This window comes from Helicoverpa armigera, chromosome 5, assembly GCF_030705265.1.
Source record: "Helicoverpa armigera isolate CAAS_96S chromosome 5, ASM3070526v1, whole genome shotgun sequence".
NCBI classification, from domain to species: Eukaryota; Metazoa; Arthropoda; class Insecta; order Lepidoptera; family Noctuidae; genus Helicoverpa; species Helicoverpa armigera.
Window position 1 is genome coordinate 8,955,298 of NC_087124.1, and position 24,488 is coordinate 8,979,785.

Sequence of the window (24,488 nt, forward strand, 5' to 3'; positions counted from 1 at the left end):
CCTAATTCATTCTGTGAGGTCGTTTCTTGCAGGGTCGTTGTCGTTTGCGCGCTTATACCTATGTAGATATTAAATTCGAACTGCAAACTGTAAGGAGGTGCATCTGTCCTCCTATGATAAGATCTAGAGGCGATGAAAAGGTGCCAACTTCAAAGATAAATAAAATATAGGTTAATACATTATAATGTTCCTGTTTTCTAGAGCCACAGAAGAAGAGGAAAACTTTATTTCGAGTCACTACATAAGCGATGATGCTTATGGTCTCAAACTCCGTAAGAAGCTCGGGGAATTTCCAAATGTTGAGGTCGAAAACCCCAATCTTTGGGCAAAACGAAGAGGGTGAGTGCCGAGCATAAAAACTACCATTAGCTTCAAAACTGTTCGACTAATTATAGGGTCAGCGTAATTTTGCAACGAGCTTCTGAGTTTGCACTTTTGGTAACAGTATGATGGCTTTAAAAAAATCGTGTTCTGAGTCAAGGTGGTTATACGTATAAGTATAAGTAATATAATAAACCCTATGCATAAAACCCACCAAGGAATAGTAGTTTTATTATTTTTTCCATAGAGTAAATAAAACTATGAGCTAGAAATACTTCATAGGCACGTACCCCTGGCCTGGCTGGAATAAAAAGTATATTTTGAGGGAAAAAATAAGAGTGTGTCAACCAATAACAAGACTGACAATGGTTTTCATAAATGCACCAAAATTATCGTAACTATTTTTTATTAAATTATCGAAAACCTTTTTGAAAATGTCGCGGACAACCAGGAAGATCCTAGAAATGGCACTAGGTATGAAATAAAAAACTTTTTCTCCAGTAGTTTGAAATGAAACTGTTGCAAAACAAAAGTGGGTTCTAGCAGGTCATGATATTTGGTAGCGACAATAATAATTATATGGTCAGTTGGCTTCATGTCCTTTTAATGCACGGCCGCATTTGTTTTGTTCGCAGTTTCTCTGGATACTATTCGACCTGCAGTTTCAAATAAATGGGATTCAACTAAGAGTTATATTAAAGATACTCGTGCGAGAGCACTCGTATTCAATCCAGTTGTAGAGAAAGTAGAATCGGCTGTAACAAAAGCAGAACGTTTGTTAAGTTCCAAATTAATATCAATTCGTGAACGACAGATACTTGCTGAAGTCGAGTATCTTGAAAGAGAGTTATATGAAGCTAAAAAGAGACTTGGTAAAATCAGAGACACTCAGTAAAAAAGGACAAATGTGACAAAATACAGTGCTAAGCGTTTCTCTGATAATCATAGTTCTAATTTATTATAACATGTAAACTATTGTGAAAAGGTAGGAGCCAATGGTCACCCAGTAAGCTTTTTTTGGAAATGTTTCTACAGGTAATAAGAGTAGAATCACGAGTTACATTTTAGCCATATATTAATTATGATTCTTAAATAAGCCCTTAATTTCCAGTTGCTTCGAAAACTCTAAAAAGTTTTGGGGTCACTTCGTGGAAATATTTAAAAATTGAAGCGGTGCCGCCCATGACGGTAAATTTCTTCAACGGACCAAGTGGTCGCAAAATGGAAGCTTTCGTTGGAAAGTTGACTAATGGTTTCATAGGTGCTATACAAACTAGGATTAAAGAAATTGACCTAGAGGAGGAAAGAAACAGGCGTGAACTAGCTGCCGCTATGAAAGCACGAGAGGCAAGATTAATAGCTGAAGCGAAAAAGAAAGAAGCCGAAAGGCTCAAAGCTATAGCACTGAAAGCTGCTGAAGCCGTCAAAAAAGCCGCGGCATTGGCTGCAAAGCAGAAAGCTGAAATGGAAGCTACTAAAGCAAAAGAAGAGAAACAAACCAAGACTAAAAAGCCTAAAGCTAAAGCTAAAGCAAAATCCAAACGAAAACCTAAAGGGAAAGGAAAAGGGAAATCAAAAGCCAAACCTAGGAAGAGGCGGCCAAGGAAAAAGAAATGAACCTAGTGCGTAATAAAATTTATCCATTGAGAAATAGTGATGAAATATATTTTATTTGCATCAAATATAAATTATATTTTTAAATAATTATGGCACGCTAAATATGTATTTTTTACCAATCTAAATTGTTTCGTACTGTGTTATTAAATTGTTTTTAAAATGAATATTTCTTTAATTACTTATGGGTAATTAAATACAAAGATTTTACTAAGGCGCAATTACACCGACAGCATAAACGTCCGTTTTTCTTAAAACAACTTGACAGAAAATTCAGAAAACCGTTGTTTTAAGAGGACGAATTGGAATTTTTGGCGCCAAGGATGTCAATTTTTCTCAGTAAATACAAAACGGATCAAAATACAACTTGGTTACCTGAAAGTTCATGATATAAGCCTTATTTTGTTAGTTGTAGAAACATGATTAGGTAACTTTTATAACAGAGAAAAATATATCAAACATACCTCTTTTTAAAAAGAGATTCACATATTATGGGCAAACGGGACCGATTTAAGCCTCTTAACTTTTTTAGTAGTTGAGTATATACATACTCTTTAAAATTGTAGTAGGAATTTTTATTAAATTATCATTTCTAAATATTAAAATTACAAAACCATTTTGTCGCTTACGACTTTTAGTTATAAGCTAGCGCGCGTATTGTTATCCTCGCCCCGCTCAGACGCTCCGACCCCTTTTGGCGCCTTAGATGCGCGTGCCGGTTATGGAATTATTGTTGACCAATTCCTCGCCTTAATAAAAACTGGCATTGAAGTTGTTCGTGAACTTGTGTCGGGTCAATGGTATGTATTTAATCAAAATTAACTTACTAACTTCAAGGTAGGAACCACAGCCATCTCTCCAAAATTCTTGGAATCAAGATATTTACAATGGAAAATTTCTAGTGGCTAGCGATGTGTGGTGCTATACCGAAACGTATACGCGCGACAAAATTCGTTTGTGTGGAAGTGCACTAAGATGGCTCCGATGCTTAAATTATAGATTAAACAAAACATGTTGTAGGTACTAAAAAGATTGTGATGCCCATTTGTGTCCATTGATCTGAAAAATAGACAAATTGAAACCAATTTTAAAACTTCACTTAATAAAAAAAACATTTGACCCAAACTGACATTGACTAGAAAAAATTCTTATAGCAAATCAAACATAATCATTGTGAATAGTAGGAAAAATAAAATAAAATGAGTACGAGTTTGAGTATTGCTAAATTAGCGAAGATTGTGCGTGAGTAAAAAGCTCTCCTAATAATTTAAACCTTTAGTTAGAGAGTAAAATTAGTTTTATTACATTACATTGACTATTATAGAAACCTTCATTTTTGGCCAGTAGGTTATAAGCTGTAGAAAATATGTGAGCACATTCTCGATGACTCGAGGACATGGGTCCCCATAGCTGCTAGGCCAATGGTATACAAAGCTACTACCAGCCACAACCATAGTATATATTCTGTAGCCATACTTATACATAGGTACCTACATAGCAGTTGTCCTGACCAAACAATGATAGCAAAACACGTAACGTTAGATTCGTTTTCATAGTACCGCACACTGGCTGTAAATGTTAGTTTAACGATGTAATAAAATATTAACCGCTAGCAACCTGTCCCAGGCGGCAGAACTATGACACTGATGCATGAACTGACTGAAACATACAGACCGGCTGCCAGCGTCCAAAAGGAGAGACTTATGGAGTTGATTAAAGGTTGGTTTCATTCATCTTAACCCATAACCCGGATACATGGAATGTTATAAATATCAGTCAAATAGAAGGCCGCGTCTTGGTATTTTATGTCTCCGAACCAAAAAATGATATTGAAGTAAAAAGAAAGTAGCATTTGTATGAAAGCTTTGGTATCATGCTTCCTTTGTTCTATCATTCGATCTGTCTTAGGTATGTAAGACCTCTATTTAAAATAGGCTTGCCGAGTGATATCTCGTTCCCAAAACTTTTCCAGCGCTTAGGTGATTAATTTGTAGGTAAGTACTAAGCCTCGGTAATTTCCTCCTTTCAACGCTAACAAGACAAGAAGTAATTCTTTGCTTAGTCTCCAACTTCGTTCATGCAAACAGGATTTTACCATTTTAGAAAAAGCTGAAGCAGCAACCAAATCTGAACTTGCAAAGAAACTGCGGCCCTTAAAAGGATTTTATACTTTGGAGATGGCTCCACCCCGCATGGCTGAAATGGATGTAAGCATTTAAGAATTTATGTAAAAGAGTTAAATGTGACAATTTTAAAAATCTGCTTCAAGCAGCTGCCGATTCTGTCTGATAGTTTTTAAGTGTACCACATACTTAGCACAAACTCCTCAGACTATCTACACACAAAAGCATGGATGGGTTAGAAACAATATTGCAAGGTATGGTATGCCAGAGCAAAATAATCTTACTATCTAAATCGCTCTTGTGAATAGCCAACAATACGGAATTCAGAACGTCGACTGTACCTACCATGGATATGGTCTGTTGTCTGATATGAAACTGCTCCATAATGCCCAGGAAGGAATGAAACGTAGATACGATACCTACTCTACCTACACAAACAGTAAAATAGATAAAAAACATATTTAGGACAAAACATCACATTAACCTGGTTATAATTCTACTTAGTACTTAATTAATGGATTTTTAGCACTTCTGGCACTTTGTCCCATCCGAATATGACAGAATTGTTTTAGTAGTACTTAGAGGTACCTTACTAACTTCTAACAACGTTTGTGTCACTCAAAACTTTTACGTAATTGTCTCTAAGTATCTGTTAAACACCACCGACACTATAGCTTGGCAAATTTGCTAGTGACACTCCCATCTTCCACGCTGGAGTGCAAGAGTCGTGGCCATATTAGAAAGGTCACGTCGTGTCTGCCAATGGCGACGTTACAAAGGGTTGTTCAGGCAGTGGTTTTTGCGATTTTTTGGGCCGAATTTACAGACAGACTTTTCAACCCTGTGCTTAGGTTAACAAACATGTACCTATTTGGTCTTTCAGCTACTTGCTACATTCCATAAATCGTTTGTTTACAGAAACTGCAAGCAGATATAGCCTTAGCAAAGGAATTCTTCAAAAACAAGTGCTATTACTACATTACTGTAAGGCAGGCGTGGTTGCTATTCCTGGTCTGTACCGAGGTATTCTTGTGGTTCTTCCTGGGAGAAACTATTGGGAAGTTCCACATAGTCGGATACTTGGTGTAGTCATTATCTTTTTTAATACCTATTATATTGTACCCACCTTGATGTTTATGCCAAGGATAGGTAGTGAACTATACATTATTATTAACAAAATATAAATACCTATTGACCATCATTGCTATTTTAGTTACAGTCATTAAAATAACACGGTTTGGTAGGCACTGACTTTGAATCTGTTTTTGCTTTAACATTGATTTTTTTATTGTTTTTAAATAAAAACTATGAGTGTACCTATCTAAGTTGGTCTGATTTATTGTAGTCAATGTAGCCCTTACCTACGCAGAAGCCGATTACTCTAACTAAGCGAATAATTCCATGAAATTGTATGGTTATTTATTCGTTTCTTATACCTTGGTGTAACTTTAATCCTCGATTAAGTATTAAGGCTCATTTTCATCAACAACATAAAACAACTGTTGACTTTAAAATGAACGTGAAGATTCGTAAACAGTTGAAATAAGTTTGTTGTCGGTGAAATTTTGCCTATTATTATTTATTGATAGCTTATTAACCCATTATTAGCGTGACTCTTTTTGCAGAATGACCTTGTCAAAACATGAAAAAACATAGGTACCTAAAACATTTACTACATGCATTAAAACATTCAAAAACCTCCATACATTTTACAGAATTAATGTATCCAGCAAGATTAAATATATATAGGTATTAATTGTCTATAAAGTGTGTACTGCATAGCATAGCTAATCAGAAAAATTAAATTCCTAAACAAGTTGCCTCGTACGTTCACTGCTACATCTGGCATAACAGTGGCCGCACGTGGCTGTGTGTCGGTGATATTTTTAGTAACGTAAATAATCTTGAGGTCTTAATTTATTTTTTTAAATTTATTGAGAAGAAATCTTTTTAAACCATATTTTGCGGAAGTGAGCTTTAAGCTTCGAACAAGCTGTCGCAGAGTGATGTAACAAGTCCTTTGTCATAGTGGAAGAAAATTAAAAAGTTATTTTGACAAATCGTACGTCATTCGTTCAAAATGGCGGTGGAGGTGCAATGCGGTGTTTCCGCGGAAACGAAAAATATGGAATTATAATTTAAACACAAGCAAATTCAATAAAAAATGATAGTGAGTGTGGTTTGGTAGTACTCTACTTGTATAATAAATTGTCTTCATCCTTACAAATTGTCCGAAGTTGTTTTGTTCGTGTTCATAACGTGATGTTGCGGCGAGTAAACTTTTACTCAATATGTTTCGCATTCGGTCTCAGTGTTCTTCTTATTCTTGCTGGAAGTCGATATGCAGATAACACATATTATCGTCCGTCCATCGAAAGCCGGAGAAATATTAGGAATTTTTTAAAAGTTGAAGATGGAGAAGAACCCTATACGCAACATATACCCACAATGCAGTACGATGGCTCCCCGGACATCAAGAAGCTGCTGGAGAAAACACGATCAAAAATCAAATATCAGCTCTCTAAGTATAACTTTACTGAATCTGGTGTTCATACTTTAGAAGATTTAGTGATAGAATCTGGGGGACGGCCACTGCAAAGTTTAATTATATCAACATGGAGATCAGGAACCACATTTCTTGGAGAGATTTTAAATGCGATTCCAGGTACATATTACCATTATGAACCATTACTTAAGTATGGAATTATACAAATAAGGGGGCCACCAGAGTCTGAGCAAGCTTTGAGTACAATAAGAGCAATGCTGAAATGTAATTATGATGGCTTAGAGGATTACTTTAAGTATGGTAGCAAGCACTCTAATCAGTTTAGCCATAACACCAGACTATGGGACCATTGTAAATATAAGAAAGAATTGTGTTATGATGCTGAATTTACATCACGGTTATGTAAGCTGTTTCCTTTCCATACCATGAAGGTTGTAAGATTAAGATTGCGGCTTATACAGGAAATTCTGGATGACAAAGAGTAAGTTTATTTTTTATTTTTACCCTGACACCATTAGCTGAACAGTACTAATAATTAATTCTAAATAAGAGCATCTCGGAATATAAAAATATTCCATACTGTTCCCACCAACATGCATTCCCAGCGCTGTGAGTACGGCTTGCAGGAGTCCTTTATCTGGCAATGGATGTAAAAATTCTACTCATATTTATTTTTAAAATGTTCTTTACAATAAAATACAATTCTGACAGATAATGTTGATTAATCAAAAATTAATATGAATAAAGTTTTTAAGTGATTTGTATACATTTTAGGCTTAACGTGAAAGTTATACTGTTAATCCGTGATCCTCGCGGTGTGATGCAGTCCAGGCAGCACCGTAACTTCTGTCAGCCAGCTCCGGACTGCTGGGAGCCGTCACTAGTCTGTGCTGATATGATCAGCGACTATGTGGCTGCAGGACGAATACAGCAGCAGTATCCTGACAGCCTTCTGTAAGTCATTCAATTTATTATAATAAAAACAGGCAGAAAATCAGTACTTTGGTTTATTTAAATGTATTAGTAAAAAATTGCATGATTATTTTCTGAATAGTTGAGTCTCGAAATCCTCCCAAAAAAAGTCCTGGTGGCCTAGTGGGAAAAGAACCAACCTCTCGAGTGCAACTTTTCTAAGTTTGGATGTACTTTCTAAGTATAACTTACACCAATGGCTGATAAAAAGGTGAAGAAAAACATCTCGCGGAAACCCGGACTATTAAGTCTGAAATCACAAACCCGCATTGAGCAAGAGTGGTGATTAATGCCCAATCATTCTCCTTGAGAGGAGGTCTGCGCCCAGCAGTGGGACGATAAAAAGGCTGTAACAGTAACATCCATACTATAATTTTTTAATAAAAAATATTAAGCAAATTCGTCTTTTAATTAGTCACAGTGTTAGTAGGATTTTCAGCTTGAGACACAACTATTTATTTTAGGTGATATTCAAATCGTTATTTCTGGTAATTTTCACAAGTTTGTACAATCACGATTTTATATTGTGAAATTAAAGTGTGTTTTCCAGATGAGTTTAACAATATCTTTATTGAAAAATTTTATTTAGTACTCTGTAATTTGTACCTACAACAGCAATTAAATTTTTAGGTATTTAATTTTGAATTTCTTTGGATTGGTAATAATTTTCTTAGGCAAGAAGTTAAATAAGATATTCCTAAAAAGCTATTTTAATGCATGTTATTTAATTTGTTTTTGTGCAACTTAAACTCATATATTATCATTAAAAAAAAGAACATTTTAACCCTGCCGTTAAAGTGTGGAGCAAATAAATTATCCTGAACACAAATTCCAATCATTTCTATATTTAGTAATTCCAGAAACCGACTGGCTGGAAGATATGTTTTCGCATGGTTAGGTATTCTAAATTAAACAATGTTACAATAACAAAAACACTGGCGAAATCCGGTTTGGTTTGAACACAATGACGTAAAAACAGGGTGGCGTTTGGCAAAATGCCAAGGGCTTGGGACCACAGAGGGCCTCGAGAGGTACCTACTACCTACCACTAGATACTATACAGTTTTTATAACCCTGCTTATGTTGAACGCTTTCACATGCAACCTTTATTTGAGACTGTTGCATTATATTGCATAACTTCAGCTAAAAAATAAAAGTTTGCTTTATTTAAATCGGGGTACGACCAATCGACTCCTGACGAACTTTTTCAATGTGATGTAACATTAGATTTGATATCCGCGTTGTTTATTACGAATTAACGACACTGATAAAATAAGAAATAAACTTTAGCATTAATTTAAGAGTATCGGTTTCATAATGAATGCCAATAACCAAGATGTAATTAGGTATATTAAAGGCAAAACAGTAGATTTATCTTGAAAATTCAGAGTTGGTTACCGTCGAACTAACTTATACGCTTTATTTCACTCCAAAAGAATACAGAACAGTTATTCACTTCCGAGATTAAAAACATGTAAATTAAGTTTGGGATAACAACAGTGCAAGAATATTTCAAATATGTAGGTAGGTTCTGTAGTTTCGGGCTAACCTTTAATGTACAATCAAATTTTAAAAAATCCTTATGTATTTTGTCAACTTACAGTTCTATCGATAAATAAATATACAAATACGCTATGACATCTTATCAAAACTCTTTAAAGTTATTTAATAATTTTGATGCATGAAATCGGATACCATTGTTATTATGATAAGCAAAAATATTACGAAACCCAATAGTAGGAACCTTGGACGGAATTGACAGAAGAGTTTTCACTATATTATTTATGTTTCGATTTCAGGGTTCTGCGTTACGAAGAACTAGCACTGAAGCCTAATATTACTACTCATCGAATTTTAAAGTTCCTACGGCTTAGTGCCACGCAATCGATCGACGAGTTCCTTCAGTCGCATACCAATGTGGAGGTGGCCGGCGTTAGTTCCACCTTCCGAGTGTCCCGAGATGTGCCTTTCAGGTGGAAGAATGCACTGGACTTCACTTATGTGGACGAGATACAGGTTTGTCAATCACATCATTTTACCCTTAAGCCCTTAGCTTTAAGACCTAACAAATACTACCTATAGGAAAAATTGTTTTCGATGAGACCATAAATATATAAATGTGCATACCTTAGCTGACTCTCATTTCGGCTCAAATTCTGCTGATTTGCCTCCATATTATTGTTTCTGGCATTGAAATTCACTATTAAATAGTAGTTGGCTTTGAAAGCTGTGTAACTTGAAGAATAATAAATAACCACGAATGTACATTGACGCAAAAATTGCAGTACCATTGACACTCAATAGACAAAAATTATACCTATTTAAGACTCATTACTGTATCCTTTTACTAGAAGTTGTATGTCATCATATTTAAATGAGCAGTCTAAGGGCCTTGACAAGTTCATTACCTATGATTACAGTCGTGTCGTCCACTCATTACATGTGTACCCTTAGTTATTAAATAGCAATGTCGAAAAACAGAAACTAAAAAAAATGTTAAATATAAATTACTTTTTACAGCAAAATAATGTCTCCCCGTGAAAATGTTAACGTTAAGCAAGTTCATGAAGCCATGGACGTCTATTGCTGGAAAATATCAGCTAGTCCAAAATTCAACTTTTAAATGTTAAAAACTTACTCATTGCCTTTACATTAGTATGAATATAACTTCAGGTATCTTCTTAACACTTCCTAATATTTCAGAAAGTAAGTAGTTCTGAATGTAGATGAAAGAAGTAGATCTTCGTACTCGTAATGTCTTAAATGTAAACTGTTAATGTATTTGACTGTGGGTATAAATGTAGATATTTTAGTAAGTTTTTAATTAATTTTAAGGCCTTCGAAAACTTAATTCTAGAACTTCCTTGGAACGAAAGTTTTATGTATGTTGTTAATAATAAGGATCATTGGAAATAATATCTTGCAATGCTTATACTTTACTTTTTTCTTTAAATTAATTAATTAGTAATTTACGGTCTAACATTAAATAATAGAAAAGGGAATTAGTAAAAACAAACAACGTTTATGTAAATGATCCTCATTTGTATACTAAATGCGATCTTATATTTAATATGATCCTATCGGGGTTCTTATATAGAAATGCGTAATTAGTATTTAGTTATGTGTCACCTATATAATAACAATGCTTTTTTGCATAATATTGTAAAAAAATATAATAATTTTGAGCAGTAATGGGTCAATGTGTAATTTAAATAAGGGCGATATCAAGCTGGTGCTTCGTCCTATAAGCTTATTACAAGTTTGAAACCGCTCAGGTCACTACCAAGTAGGTTTCGTTTCTGAAAAGGTCAAATATACACATTACAACTTTTTGCTGCACGAATGATAGGCCTTCTACATAGTCATCGACAATCAGGCTGATGACCATGAATTTTTTTCTTCTTCTAAACCTTGGTATCTTGGAGTGCACAGGTCGTGTCTTTGTTTATGATTCTATGTATAATTAAGTTATTTTCAGCCAGTAGTTGCGTATTATATTCTGGAAAATTATCATTGAATATTTTTACAATAGTTTGGATAGATTTATTTTAAGCCCAATATTACTAGACTTTTCATATAACGTCCTATACTATCCATAGACTCAAAAAGTCTCTCAACTTGAGTTTCATTCGATTTTCAACTGCAATTGAATACTACTCGTGATATGCCGGGCCGAGGCGGTTTCATATAAAACGTATAAAGGACTTTTTTGATGATATTGTTAGGAAAAATACCTAAAACTTCAAGTTCAAATGAATGTGCGCCTAGTTTTCGTACTCAGATTCTTTAATATTCGTGCATGTTGTGTGTTTAGAAACGTAAACGTGATTAATATTCTAGTACGTGCACTGGACGCGTACAACGACGGTAACACGACATCAGCATATTATTATAAAGTAACATTAATTTATTCGTATTCTATTGTTAAATATTACAGATGGCGTGCAAAGAAGCTATGCTGTTGTGGGGTTACAAGTTGGCGAACAACGAGACCCATATGAAAAGCAAAGATTTTAACCCCTTGGACGATTATACAATCTCACAGTGAACATAATACTACCACTATAAAAATCGGAACATTTCACATCGACTTTTTACATAATATACACGTGAGGAGTAAATATATTCATATTTTGTAAGTATTATATCCAACACTAGCTTTCGCCCGCGGTTTCACCCGCGTCCCTTAGCCGGATGGTGACAAAAACTATAGTGTATACAGGGATAATCGTCGGTTTTGTGTCGCCATTTCATTAAAGTTGTCTCAAAAGGGCTTCAGCGTGTTGGCTTCGGCCCCACGTTCGCCTTCCAAAAATCCGGGACTCTGTAGTCCCATGGTCGGGTAGAGACATACAAGATAATAATATTATAAAGAGGAAAACTTTGTTTGTTTGGTTGTAATGGATAAACTCAAAAACTACTGGACCGATTTTAAATATTCTTTCACCGTTAGAAAGCTATATTATCTGCGAGTAACATAGGCTATATTTTATCCCGGTGTGGACAGTAGCTCCCACGGGACGCGGGTGAAACCGCAGGAAAACGGCTAATACTATATATAAACTCTTTTGCAAAAAAAGCGGGCACCTATGCAAAATCTTAGTTTTAAGGACTTTACGTGTGTTTCAAAGGGTTTTAATGATTATAGTATGTTACTAGCTTCAAAAGAGTTAGCCAAGCATGCGTGAGAGTGTATTCTACATTTGAATTTTGTAAAATTGCTAAGAAATTGGTTGTACCTTGTTTTGGACCAATTCCTGGTAGAAAGTTCGTCGGTGTTTTGAAAAGTTTTTGAAACGATTTATAGAAAACTGATAATGCAGTTTTAATTAATGATTAATGTACCTTTTGTTAGATTAGAACATTTTTGAAAAACTATGCGTATTTGATAAAATGTTCACCTGTTCTAAATGGTCTATACCGATGATCGGTGGCAATGTTAAGAGTTTCGATATTTTTGTGTAAAGCGTTCTATTGTTTAGATATTGTACCCACGTGGTTTCAAATATCGCTTTTTCTGCAAAAGAGTGTATTTGATAGTCAAACTAAAATGTATTTATTTTTTATTTTCAGAAAATGTTCCATAACTTTTGCTCCATAAAAAAAGAATTGGCTGTTTCTTAATATTTAGAGTGGCGTTGCTATTGCAAGAATTAAGGTATTTATTTGAAGCCTAGTATTGGCTTTTCTCATCGTTTTAATGTAAACAAATTGTATTATTGACAACGTAATTAATAGTTTTAAATAATTTATGAACAATGTCAAGGGAAAATAATCGTGGTAGCTAAATTACATTGTGAATATGTACGTCATTTTATGTTATTGTTATATTATGTGTTAGTCTTATGTAATATGGTGTCGAAGATAACTTGTCATATGATAGGTTTTTCTATACCATTTCAAAAGTTCCTTTAGCAGGAAGTTGTGTATATGACGACTTTAAATGTTCGTACACGTTAATAATCTTTCTGTAAAGTTATAAAGCTAAAAAATATCTAGCTTGCTTTTACTGCAAATGAAGTTCAAAAAACCAAGCTTTCTGAGAGCAAGGCCTCATTGGAACATAGACAATACACTATCATTTGACATTATCGTGAATGGCACCTAGTATTTAGTATTATTATACAAAATTCAACATCGAATTATTAATCTCATGTTATTCATTAATTTAGGCCCATGCTAGTTGATTTTCTTACTATTTATTTATATTTAAGACTGATCATGTTTCTATCGCTCCTATACTTCCATACATTTTACACGACTAAAGTTTGCGCTTTTGTACGTTATATTCCAGTGGGAATAGTACTTGGTAGTTATAATTAGTGAACTCTGGTTGTGTATAGCACTGCGGGTATGTCATTATATCAAAATGTAAAAGATGGACCATAACGATGTTGGCGTACAAATTGTTCGAACATTATCACTCCTATTTATGGGCAGGCGAATGTTCTAGCAATTTGACTCCTCATTCATGTATTGCATTTAATTATTAAGCTTAGGCAACTTCGCACTCACGGAATTGACCGATTGTTAATGCTTCCATTGTAGACACGAATAGTTTAGAGATGCGTTATTTTGATTAGGAATTAAACGTAAGTGTGAGTCATACGATGCGATACTATTTAGCCTTACTCTGAAGCAGTTCAATATTACCACAGTCTGCATAATATTTAGATAAAGCCGACGGATTTGTTGCGTACGATAAGTTATTGAACGAAGAGAATGACACGTAAAACTAATAGGTAATTTTTACCTGTATCAAAATGAGTGATTGAAACTACACGTTTTTTATCACCGTGGACCAGTCGCATCACCTAAATTATAATACTAAGTCAACAAAGGAGTAATTCAAGCGGCCACGTTTACGTCTACTGAGCAATAATTGTAAGATGATGCAACTGACCCCAAGCAGTAAGTACACTGTGGTAATTCAGCAATATTTATACGATAATCTGTCAAAGTTTTAAGCTTATCAGTCTGAATAGAAAATAACATTGAAAGTAGTATCGTCCAATACCACGCTAAGACATGACATGACCTCGTTAAGTAATCAATTAAATAGCAATCTTGAGCAATTATTGAAAATCTGCTGATTAATTAGAATTAAGTCGATTAGCTCTCATATATTAGACACTAAATAATAAAAATAAATAAATAATTTAGTGAGACGATCTCAATTCAGAGGCTGTCAAGCTGAAGCCTATTGTGATACGAATATGAGAAAAAATGATGCTAGACTGCTCTATTCAATACACCATCCCAAACACCAATTTTTAAGTACATAGTAATATTAAGCATATCGCGTGTGAACGCCAGATAGAAGTTCTATTTACTCACATGTCCTGTGTTAACAATATGGAGTCAATAAGTGAACGTAATCTCCGTCCAAGAGACAAAATACGATCCACGATTTGTAACGGCCAACTAAACTATCGATATCGGCAAGCCGTCAAGTTCCTCAAACGATACGTAACGATCAATAACTTGATACAATAACGTAAACTTACATTATTAGGTGCGGATATGTTCATACACGTTTATATATTTAGCACAAATAGTCTACTGTCCAAAATATTTACCCAATAGGCATGGCGGATAATATTATGATAGTCAGCGATTTTCTAATTCGTAAATATTTATATTTAAAACAGGCGGGATAACTAACTTACTAAGGGCTGATTCTTTAAAATCTGATTACCTTTATTCTGCAGTATAAATATTAAAGTTTTAAAAATGATGATAAAAAAATAGGGCAGACTATCAATCAAGTCTTTTTTACAGGTAAAGATATTATTTTAATCTAAATCAGCCCTTGATACGTCACTGCTTAAATACACAATTTTTTACCCATCTGAATCTAAAAGGTGTTTATTTTAATAATTGTCTGCATCTAATGATACACATAAATACATACATCTGATTAAAATATCATGAAGAATTAAGGGTGACAATAACGAAAGAAAAATGATATTTATTTACCCGAATCTCTGAACAAAATGACGAGTCAGTTTATGATGGAAACGGAATTCATTAAGGTCTAGTCATTTGCTTTTAGATAGCATATTGGGGACTAACTTATGCTTGCATACAACTAAGTACATGAATGCAAAATTAAATAATATGCTCAGTTGTCATATCGACATACATATAATGCCTACAATCGTATACGTCATAGCGTTACTTGTGCCCCATGTAGTTGGATCCTAGACGAGTAAATGTATACTTTGTGCGGTACTTATTGTACCAGGTATCGTAGATACTACATATTTCTAGAATGTTTATGTATGCAAACAGTAAATAGACGACGCACAAACTATGTACGAGTTATAATCATTATTACCGCGGACCACTTACATGGGACATCTAGTATTTCTGTAGGTATAAGTACGCTAATTATAACTCGAACAAATGGAACTAATAATGTAGTGAGAAGTCATTAAGTGCACTTGATTATAAAGTAGTAACAATTAGGATTAAACATTTGATTAGATCAACAACTTAAGTTTTAATGTAATCAGTTTTTCCCGTATCAATACTTTAGTCACTTTAAAATAATTACTTCTTGTATCAATACTTGCAGTTTTACGTAAAACTATATTACATTTATGTAACATTACTTTTATATTCTCATCAAAGCTATAAGCTTCCAAAAAATACTTTACATGCCTACTAAGTACTGGAAGTTATGTAATTTAATACATAATTTCATCATTATGTACCTAATATAATTTTGATCTTGTCTCTCTAAAATAGTTAGTTATGTATACTGTGAGTGGTGCGCCCGAGTGAGACACGCCGACGCGTCACACTCTGGCACGCCAGCTCTAAGGAATGAAGCTTACAAATACTTAATGTCAATAAAATGCCATCAATTACTAAATAAGATAACATGCTTCCTGATAGATTGGACAATATAAAAATATTCAGTTATGCCTTAACGAAATACTGGTAGTGATATAGGTAAGATTTATTATTGAATTGCATGTTAGTTATATTATACATAATAATGGTTTATAAAATAAAACTTCTGGTGGCTGGCTGGACCCAGTGTAGATTTTTTATCATATCATTAGCATATCATAAGGTATACACTTATTATAAAATGTTTATTCATGACAAGTTTGCTTACAAACATGATATTGTTAATGCTCTCTTTACTTGAACTGTGTGATATTTCGGTTGTACCTACTTAGTTTGTTTGGGTGTCAAATCAATCGTTTGTGTAGGTTATGTATTTTGTACGAGTGCCCAGGTTTAGATGCGTGCGTTGATAGGGTAGGTACTGGGTGTCGAATTATAAATCAATTAATTGTTTTTTGTAAGGATGCTAGCGATTTTATATCAGTGCATTATATCCGGAATTCCACTTGTATTCAGAATTCCAAAATATGTATAACTACTTTGAGTTATATCGTGCAATACAAGTTTATGCAAGCAATAATAATAAACTGCATTAATTGGCCCTTACTTAAGAGTGGAAGTGTAGACTTTAAGGGTAGCCTTATTAGAATAAGAGTTACGATTGAATGACTAAGAATGTTGAAGTTTTAATCTATAGATTGTAATAGCACAGCCGGCGTTATAATTGCAAACATTGTATTATCTTTTTTATTTGAAGTTAATAAAGTTACAACAAATATTTTAGTTTCATTCTTCTGTATTACATGATATAATAAAGAGGATTTTTTGAGGGCTCCGAAACTACTGCACAGATTTAAATAAAAGGCTACGTGTGGAAACCCTTTTTCTCTTTGTATTAGTAGTACTGACGGCGGAGCCCTCAGTGTCTACTCCGGTGTCGTTATTCGACACTGTTACATAATGCCCAACATGGGGGGGCAATGTATCATCCGGAGGTTCCAGGTTAGAATAAAATTAAATAAAAAAACTTACCAAATAGAATTAACACGAACACTATAACTAAACTACAAAATATTAGGATAGAATATATACAAAAACTTAATCTAATCCAATATAAAAATTAATTTTCAACTTGAGCAAAAGAAAACACGTCCGCCAAAGTTCAGGTATCCCGCGCTTTTCAGGCATTCAGTTGAATTCGAATGGAAAAGCCTTCTATCTATGACAGCCTTGTTTCATTGGGATCTTGTTTTGTAGTATTTACCTATTATTATTTTAACTAGAAGTATCGTTACAAACAAAACACTTAGGTATTTTTATAGGTACTTACATGCATAAGCAATTTTGCAATCTTTACTGTTGTGGATAAAATTTTAATTATTTTTATAGCTGCACTTACTAACTGCCTATGAATTTAATTATGTTCACAAATGAATCTATTGGCAACCGTGTAGCTGGATTTAACACCTATAGCTGGGTACTCACTTAGCAGTGCAGCACGTAACGTATCAGATACGGTATCAAGTGAGTACGTAGGCACGAGCCGCCGAGTGGCGGTTTCACTGCGAACACAAAGGCGGCTCGCAGTAGTCGCAGTGTGCTCGTGGACGGCGTCATGACCGCTTGGGTAGTGAGTAGGTACGTACCTACGCGCGAGCTTTACCTCTGTTGAACACTATTGAAATTTCCACTTATCGCTTGAGACTTCATATCCATTACTAAAACTGTTAGGACGATTTCTATCTCTGAAAATTTCACTTTGCCAAAATCGACTTGGGCTTTTATATTTAGGTATCTAAAATATTATACATGAATATGAAAGCAGCACTAGCCACCATTTGATACATGTTGTCGGCGTGACGTCGTTGCGAGCACAGCGGATCCGGCAGTTCGTAGCTAGATACGCGGAGGTCCGTGGATGAGCCGTACCTACCCACTTGCAGGTTAATACCGTATCTGATACGTTACGTGCTACACTGCTAAGTGAGTACCCAGCTTTTCACTGCACTCACAAAGGTGACTCGCAGTGTGCTCGTGAGGACCGTGGACGAGCCGTACCCACTTGCAGGTTGATACCGTACCTATCTGATACGTTACGTGCTACATTCTAAGTGAGTACCCAGCTTATTATGTGCCTACCTGAAAGGTGCCCCAACAACTATTACCTAACTCATTTAATATATAATCTTTGAAGGCTTAGAAACATCCAAGCTACCTCGGTAAGTTTGTCCTCTCATTAATCAGAGCGTCACAATAGTTTAATCATGGTCTTTAGGATAGGCAATTGAAATGCTAAGATATTTGATTCATTATATATGTATAATAGATCGTTTTTACCCAGAAGCATATAGATCACTACGTTAGATAGCGTCAGTAGGAAACCATGCTTCAATCAGTCCAGGGTATGCGTCAGTCTTCCAGTCATACTGCTTACCGTTTCAGATGTTCCACGAATTATGGTAAATATCCGCAGGCTTATTGCAAGGTTGGCTCGACTTGGGCGGCGAATTTATTTGCTTTTCTGCGTTATTGTATTTATAATCATTGCTACCAATTATAATAAAAAAATGTTCTTAAATGAGACCATCAAAGAGAAATCCTCAAAACCTAAGCTTACAACCGTGTATAAAGTCCCATCGTGCGTGTACAAAGTCCCATCACACTATATAAAAGAGCATGTGTCGAATGCACGAGCAAAATTGAATTATCAGCTTTCTTTCTATAATTTTTCACTGAATTTGGACAATTTGGTTATGGAATCCGGGGGACGGCCGCTACGTAGTTTAATTTTATCAACATGGAAGTCAGGAACCACATTTCTAGGAGAGATTTTGAATGCAATTCCAGGATCATACTATTATTATGAACCCCTACTTATGTACGGGGTTAAACAAATAAGGGAACGAGAGCAACCAGAGGCTGATACAGCTTTGCACACAATAAAATCTTTGTTAAAGTGTAATTATGAAACATTAAAAAAATACCTGGAGTTTGCAAGAGAGTGCGTGGACCAGTTAAGGCGCAATACGAGAATATGGCATCATTGCAAATTTATGAAACATCTATGTTGTGATTTTGAGTTTATGTCACAGATATGTATGCTGTTCCCCTTCCAAGTTATGAAGCTCGTTCGACTAAGATTAAAACTGATTCCGAAAATATTGGATGATAAAGAGTGAGTCGCATCGCATTGTCTCTTGTATAACTAAACATATTCAATACTTTTTCGGTAGAGATAAAGAAAGGATAGGCACATGATCTTGTTAGTACAGAATCAACCGTAAAAATCGACGAACACATTTTGAATTTAATGGTGTTCAGTTACCTACTTCAGGATTTAATACCTACTCAGTGCCTTTTGGATTTTTTTTGTTAAGCTACTATTGCTAATTAAGTGTTCAGCTACTTTTGAACTCCAAGTTGCCGTTGTTCAACAGTTTTGGTGATGAGTTACCCTTTAGGCCCGGTTGTTCGTACGTTACGGTAAAGTTAAAGTTAAAATTTGACCGATGTCAATTTTGACCACGGTTAATTTGACATTTTTACTATGAAATTTTAACGTTCAACAACGCTTTTTGAATTAACGTACGAACAACCGGGCCTAAACCCTGTTAATTTTACTTTAACTAGAACTTAACCCTAACCTTGACGTAACCGAGCTTCGAACAACCGGGCCTTAGACGTTAACCGTAGCTATAACACTCCGTTTTTTAGGTTAAATGTAAAACTGATTTTTTTGGTTCGCGACCCTCGTGGTATGATGCACTCTAGACGTAATGTTGAGTTTTGTCCTAATACAATAGACTGCGGAGATCCGAAAATCGCTTGTCAAGACATGTTGAACGACTATGTGGCAGCAAGAGATCTGCTTCAAAAATATCCTGGAAGACTTATGTAAGTGATTATAAGACCCTTAAAAATGATTAAAGAATTTTGGCATGTGTGGGTTTTAACACGGAGAAAAAATGCGGGAGTTCCGGGGACCAAGAACGTCATATTCTGTGTGATATGTGAGAATTGAGGTAGAAAAGTGGGAATGGATGAAAAGAACAGCGTGCCATTATGAGTGGGATAAGGGCAGAGGGTTAATGATGACCTTCGTCACTGATTCACTTTCAATAATAGACTAATGGTGAGTGAAAAATATTAGGTAGGTATATTAACACTTTTATAAATCACAGGGTTATACGGTTCGAAGAATTAGCAATGGAGCCTTATGATGTTTCAGCGAGAATTTTAAAGTTTCTGGGGCATTCTGTAACAGGACCAGTTTATGAGTATCTGAATAAGCACACGAACGCAACTAAATCATTTTCAAACACTTATAGAGTTTCTAGTCGAGTGCCTTTTAAATGGAAAAATAAAATGGATTTTGTAGCTGTTAGTGAAATACAGGTAAACTGGCGACATCATTTTAAAAACGTACCTATATCGTAATGAGTGCTGGATTAACCATAAGTAAGGAGTGATGAGGAATTCTGCCGAACTTGTTTTTATTTTCTGGTATCCTCTCTCGACAGCCTAGTTCGAAAGTTTTTTTTTTTGTAAATTAAGAGGTGCACGCGTTTAATGGATAGCCGTTTTCCTGCCGCAGATAATGTAGCTTTCTGGTTTCTTTCTAATAGTGAAAGAATTTTCAAAATCGCTCCAGTGATTATTCAGTGTATCCATTACAAACAAACAAAAAATATTTTTTTCCCCTTTATAGGTAATTTAAGTATAGACTAACGCACAATCCATTGGAACTCATTTTCTACTGGCTACTGTTTATGATGTATTCTGAAACTATAGTATCTATCCACTTTTCAGGAAGTGTGCAAATTGGCGATGAAGAAATGGGGTTACAAGATGGCGTTTAATGAGACCCATATGAGAAGCGAAGATTTTAACCCTTTGGACGATTATACAATATAATTGTGGAAATCACTTTATTTAACACGAAATATTCTTGACAATCCTTGCATTCCGGTTTCGCGGCTGACCTGATCCATATGGTTATCTATAATGACTAAATACTGAAACATCACCAAGTGGGGCGAATGGATGACAATTAAATCGCAATAGCAGTTTTAATGTTAGCGGGAATTCTGCTACGCACTTTTTTTTAACGACATCAAAAATCATCAAATGACCCCTCCTGCTGTGGGTTAGCAGCGGTGAGGGAGTGTCAGATTCTTACTGACTAAAAACCGTCGTGTTCCGTCGTAGGCCTTTTATGTACCAGGGCCGCGGTAACTCTTTCGAACAATCCCGCAACCTCATTGGTATGCCATTGGTGTGCCATTTGGTCTATACGGTAGTTTGAGTTCAAACAAATTAAACCGATGTTGAAAAATATAGGTACGATAAGTATAGGGATTGTCGGTGATTTTACAAATCGAGCAAGGCCAAAACAAATTTTAATAAACTTCTACTTCCCCTCTTTCAATTAGATTAAGACCAACAAGTTATCACACGAAAGTATATTGAAGAAACGCTTACATCGAAGATACCACCAAATTATAAAACAACTATGTATCTTAAATTAAAAAATAACGTTGACAACATTTCATGGTCTTCATTCTATCAAGTACTTACTAAGGTACCTACCTACGAAATAACTTGACTGAAATTGGCCGATTTTGGTTGCGCAGTTACCCAGACAATGTTCTTCGGACTCGTCAACATCTTAGGTAGCTTCTATAAGTACTTAAAACCATGTATTCTATCGCATTATTGAAATAAATTGGTCACTTGTTAAAAGTAATCCTGTATATTATAGGATGCTAGCTAGAGCATCCCGTGTCAGTGTGTCTAAGATTGTCATGTGTCTACCAGTGCATTTTTGATGCTTCACATCGCATCCCTTATAATGACCAAAGCACTTAATATTCCAATTATCAAAATTAGTTTTTATTCAGTTTGTCGGTTTTGAATACATCCAAATTACTTAGGTAGAATAGGTTACCATCCTCAATTGCAGGCAAGCTTTGGTCAAAATCCGCATTAGAAAATGATTTAATATGATAATTAATCACTGGAGAAACATCAGGCTCTCGAAAAATCACTCCTGAAATGATACAGAGAGAATTACTAATTAAAAATATATTATATATTGTAACAGACGAAGCATTCACCTTTCATGACTATTGTAGGTACCTACATATATAAGTAAAACTTACCAAGAGCGGCTAGAACCAACAGGATCTCTAAGCATATGCATAATATGGCTCCCGTTATATTAAGAGCCATTAGTACGGTGAGTCTCGCTCTCGACTGTGAGTGGCTGGAAGAAATAACAAACACAACCATTAATTATTTTGTGACTGATAGCTTTTTGTTCATGGCACGTTCCTCTTTAAATTGAGAGTAGGTAATCAGAGAGCACGCTGATGTCGGTCCTGCGCCTGATCTTTCTCCGGTCGTGTCGGATTGCCGTACCATCGGACTAGAAGAGTGAGTGAATAGCGAGACGCCTGTCTCTGCGCAAATGATTGTGCCCTGCAAATCCTGCAATATGTCCTGCGCAGCTGACAATCGGCTAGGACGCCATTATAATACAGTGGTACAGCACATATTAATGCAATTTGTAAAATATTTACCTTGTACTTATAGCTAATGGCATTTTCTTACTAGAAAAATTATAGTATATCTATACTTAATTTTACTTTATTATAAAATAAGAAAATATTTGTGGAGTACTCTGCTCGTGGGAATAAATTGTATAAACTAGACATTGTCAGAAGTTATTTCAATTACTGTCAGAATTATAAAAAAATCTTTCTCTTTTCAAGAAGTTTTATCATGAATGTGTGGTATTTTATAGGAATAAAAGAAGACGGATTACAATCCATACAAAATTGCCCCACATCCTATAACAATGTGACGTATCTCAAAAAAAAAAGATAAAAATGATTAAAAAAATATGGCATACTCTCTCTAATTTATTTTTTTACACCTTTAAGAGGGCTATCACAAATTTTCGCGAATTTAAACGTTTTATACGAGTTTTGATGCTTTGGATATAGTCACAATAAAAAAACAAAAATAAGATTCAGAAAGTTTGATCATTTATCTTGAAAGTGTATTAAATAAATATTTTAATTTGTCCACGTACATCAGTAAAATCTTTGTCTCTGCAAAGGATGTTTCATAAAATGTTGCTTTTGGGTATCTTTTGATGCTTCGGTACTCCGAGGATATAGCAATTTAACCATTTATAAAAATGTTCAAGATACAACTATATCTTGTACTTGGAAGTGCTTAAACCAATTTATTACAATTCATACAGTATTACACCAAAAATAATTCTATAAAACTGAGAGTTACTGACAATTTTCCGTACGAAACTATATTTTTTATCTATGAAAGTATAATCCAAATTCAAATAAAAAACATTTAATAATTAAGGTGGTATTGTTATAAAGCTTGAAAAAAAAATTGGTCTATTTAAAAGTAAAACAATATTTTAAAATAATTTTTGTTTGCAATGCAAAAATCAATATAAATCTTGTGACGCGCGGTGTTCAACTTTAGTCAGCGCCAGGCGCTTACCGAGGAGGGACGTATCGCTCGCTGTTGCGCCGCGTAAACTCGCCGGAGTTCGAAAAATATAGCGCAACCTACGCATCTAACACGTTTTGATACTAGTGAGTTTTTAATTTATTTATTAGTTATAATGATCTGATTCAAATGTAATATACATAAGTATTAGCCCATGATATTCTAATGCGAAAATGTTATTTTGATGTTGGTTATATAGAAATATGTACGTAAATGTCATCGTCGTTAGTTTCGCTGTTGCATAATAATATTATTGGATATCTTTGATTCTTGCAGGATAATGAAAACATATTTAATTCAGATTATCAGACTCAATCGGATACAAGTACAAATAAAATGAGAAGTATTTTTTGTCACTGGCGACAGACATATTTGTTTTAATAAACTATTTACATTCCTAGTTTTTATTGGCTTATGTTTAACTGATCACCAGAAATAGTAACAAATAGCAGACAAAAATAGTAAATGATCACCAAAATGAAACTCGCATTTTAATGTAAAATGATAACCAAAGTTTTAACACTTTGCTATCCCATTTAAGTGAAATTACTCCAAAATAAATCATGCGCAAGCCAAAAATAGTAAATGATCACCAAAATTAAACCACCATTTTAAAGTAAAATGATAACCAAAATTTTTACATTCTGCTATCCTATTTAAGCAAAATGAGTCCAAATAAATCATTGTTATCCCAAAAGTAGTAAATGATCACCAAAAGTAGTGAATGATCATCAAAATTATACCAGCGTTTTAATATAAAATGATAATCAAAGTTTTTACATCTTGCTATCCTGTTTAAGTAAACTGACTCCAAAAAAATAAGTTCGGCCTGATACAATAAATGTAATAACATTATGGGGACCCTTTTCCTGCAGTAGGGTGGAAAATTGTCTATTGCATGCCTCTAAACAGTGCGATAAGAGTGTGTTTTCGAGGGAGTGTATTGAGAAACACATTCTTCTTCTTCTTTCTCCTGCCCTGTTCCCAATTTTACTTGGGGTCGGCGCAATATGTCATTTTCTTCCATTTTCCCCTGTCACTCGTCATAC

The 24,488-nt window shown here is 34.7% G+C and overlaps 3 protein-coding genes and 1 long non-coding RNA gene across 5 annotated transcripts; 3 read left to right on the forward strand and 1 right to left on the reverse strand.

The window, feature by feature from the left end:
• Positions 1-634: 634 nt before the first annotated feature.
• On the forward strand, positions 635-2,102 carry LOC110382192 (tol-Pal system protein TolA). The gene is made up of 2 exons (XM_021342699.3): positions 635-795; positions 1,433-2,102. The coding sequence occupies exons 1-2, from the start codon at positions 756-758 to the stop codon at positions 1,936-1,938; spliced, it is 546 nt and encodes a 181-aa protein (XP_021198374.2). The 5' UTR covers positions 635-755; the 3' UTR covers positions 1,939-2,102.
• Positions 2,103-3,014: 912 nt separating this feature from the next.
• Positions 3,015-5,378, forward strand: LOC110382193 (probable ATP synthase subunit g 1, mitochondrial). 2 transcript variants are annotated; one of them, XM_021342701.3, is made up of 4 exons: positions 3,015-3,177; positions 3,562-3,654; positions 4,039-4,142; positions 4,977-5,378. In XM_021342701.3, the coding sequence occupies exons 1-4, from the start codon at positions 3,135-3,137 to the stop codon at positions 5,145-5,147; spliced, it is 411 nt and encodes a 136-aa protein (XP_021198376.1). In that variant the 5' UTR covers positions 3,015-3,134; the 3' UTR covers positions 5,148-5,378. The 2 variants fall into 2 exon arrangements, with proteins under 2 accessions (XP_021198376.1, XP_063891051.1); XM_064034981.1 differs by having other exon boundaries at positions 3,044-3,177; positions 3,549-3,654.
• Positions 5,379-5,896: 518 nt separating this feature from the next.
• Positions 5,897-16,673, forward strand: LOC110382196 (carbohydrate sulfotransferase 4). Its single transcript, XM_049842516.2, has 5 exons — positions 5,897-7,045; positions 7,339-7,518; positions 9,336-9,552; positions 11,474-11,671; positions 12,610-16,673. Exons 1-4 carry the CDS (start codon positions 6,321-6,323, stop codon positions 11,582-11,584), a joined length of 1,233 nt encoding a protein of 410 aa, XP_049698473.1. The 5' UTR covers positions 5,897-6,320; the 3' UTR covers positions 11,585-11,671; positions 12,610-16,673.
• Positions 16,674-21,767: 5,094 nt separating this feature from the next.
• Positions 21,768-22,588, reverse strand: LOC135116949 (uncharacterized). Its single transcript, XR_010276525.1, has 3 exons — positions 22,479-22,588; positions 22,059-22,162; positions 21,768-21,946 (listed from the first exon to the last, which is right to left on the reverse strand). It is a non-coding gene; the product is annotated as an uncharacterized LOC135116949 (long non-coding RNA).
• Positions 22,589-24,488: the final 1,900 nt, after the last annotated feature.

Coding starts and splice junctions, on each gene's coding strand:
- LOC110382192 (XM_021342699.3), top strand. CDS start 756: ATGTCGCGGACAACCAGGAAGATCCTAGAAATGGCACTAG. Junction 796..1,432: donor GATCCTAGAAATGGCACTAG/GTATGAAATAAA, acceptor CTTAATTTCCAG/TTGCTTCGAAAACTCTAAAA.
- LOC110382193 (XM_021342701.3), top strand. CDS start 3,135: ATGAGTACGAGTTTGAGTATTGCTAAATTAGCGAAGATTGTGC. Junction 3,178..3,561: donor TAAATTAGCGAAGATTGTGC/GTGAGTAAAAAG, acceptor AACCTGTCCCAG/GCGGCAGAACTATGACACTG. Junction 3,655..4,038: donor ACTTATGGAGTTGATTAAAG/GTTGGTTTCATT, acceptor TTACCATTTTAG/AAAAAGCTGAAGCAGCAACC.
- LOC110382196 (XM_049842516.2), top strand. CDS start 6,321: ATGTTGCGGCGAGTAAACTTTTACTCAATATGTTTCGCATTCGGTCTC. Junction 7,519..9,335: donor CAGTATCCTGACAGCCTTCT/GTAAGTCATTCA, acceptor TTTCGATTTCAG/GGTTCTGCGTTACGAAGAAC. Junction 9,553..11,473: donor CTTATGTGGACGAGATACAG/GTTTGTCAATCA, acceptor TAAATATTACAG/ATGGCGTGCAAAGAAGCTAT.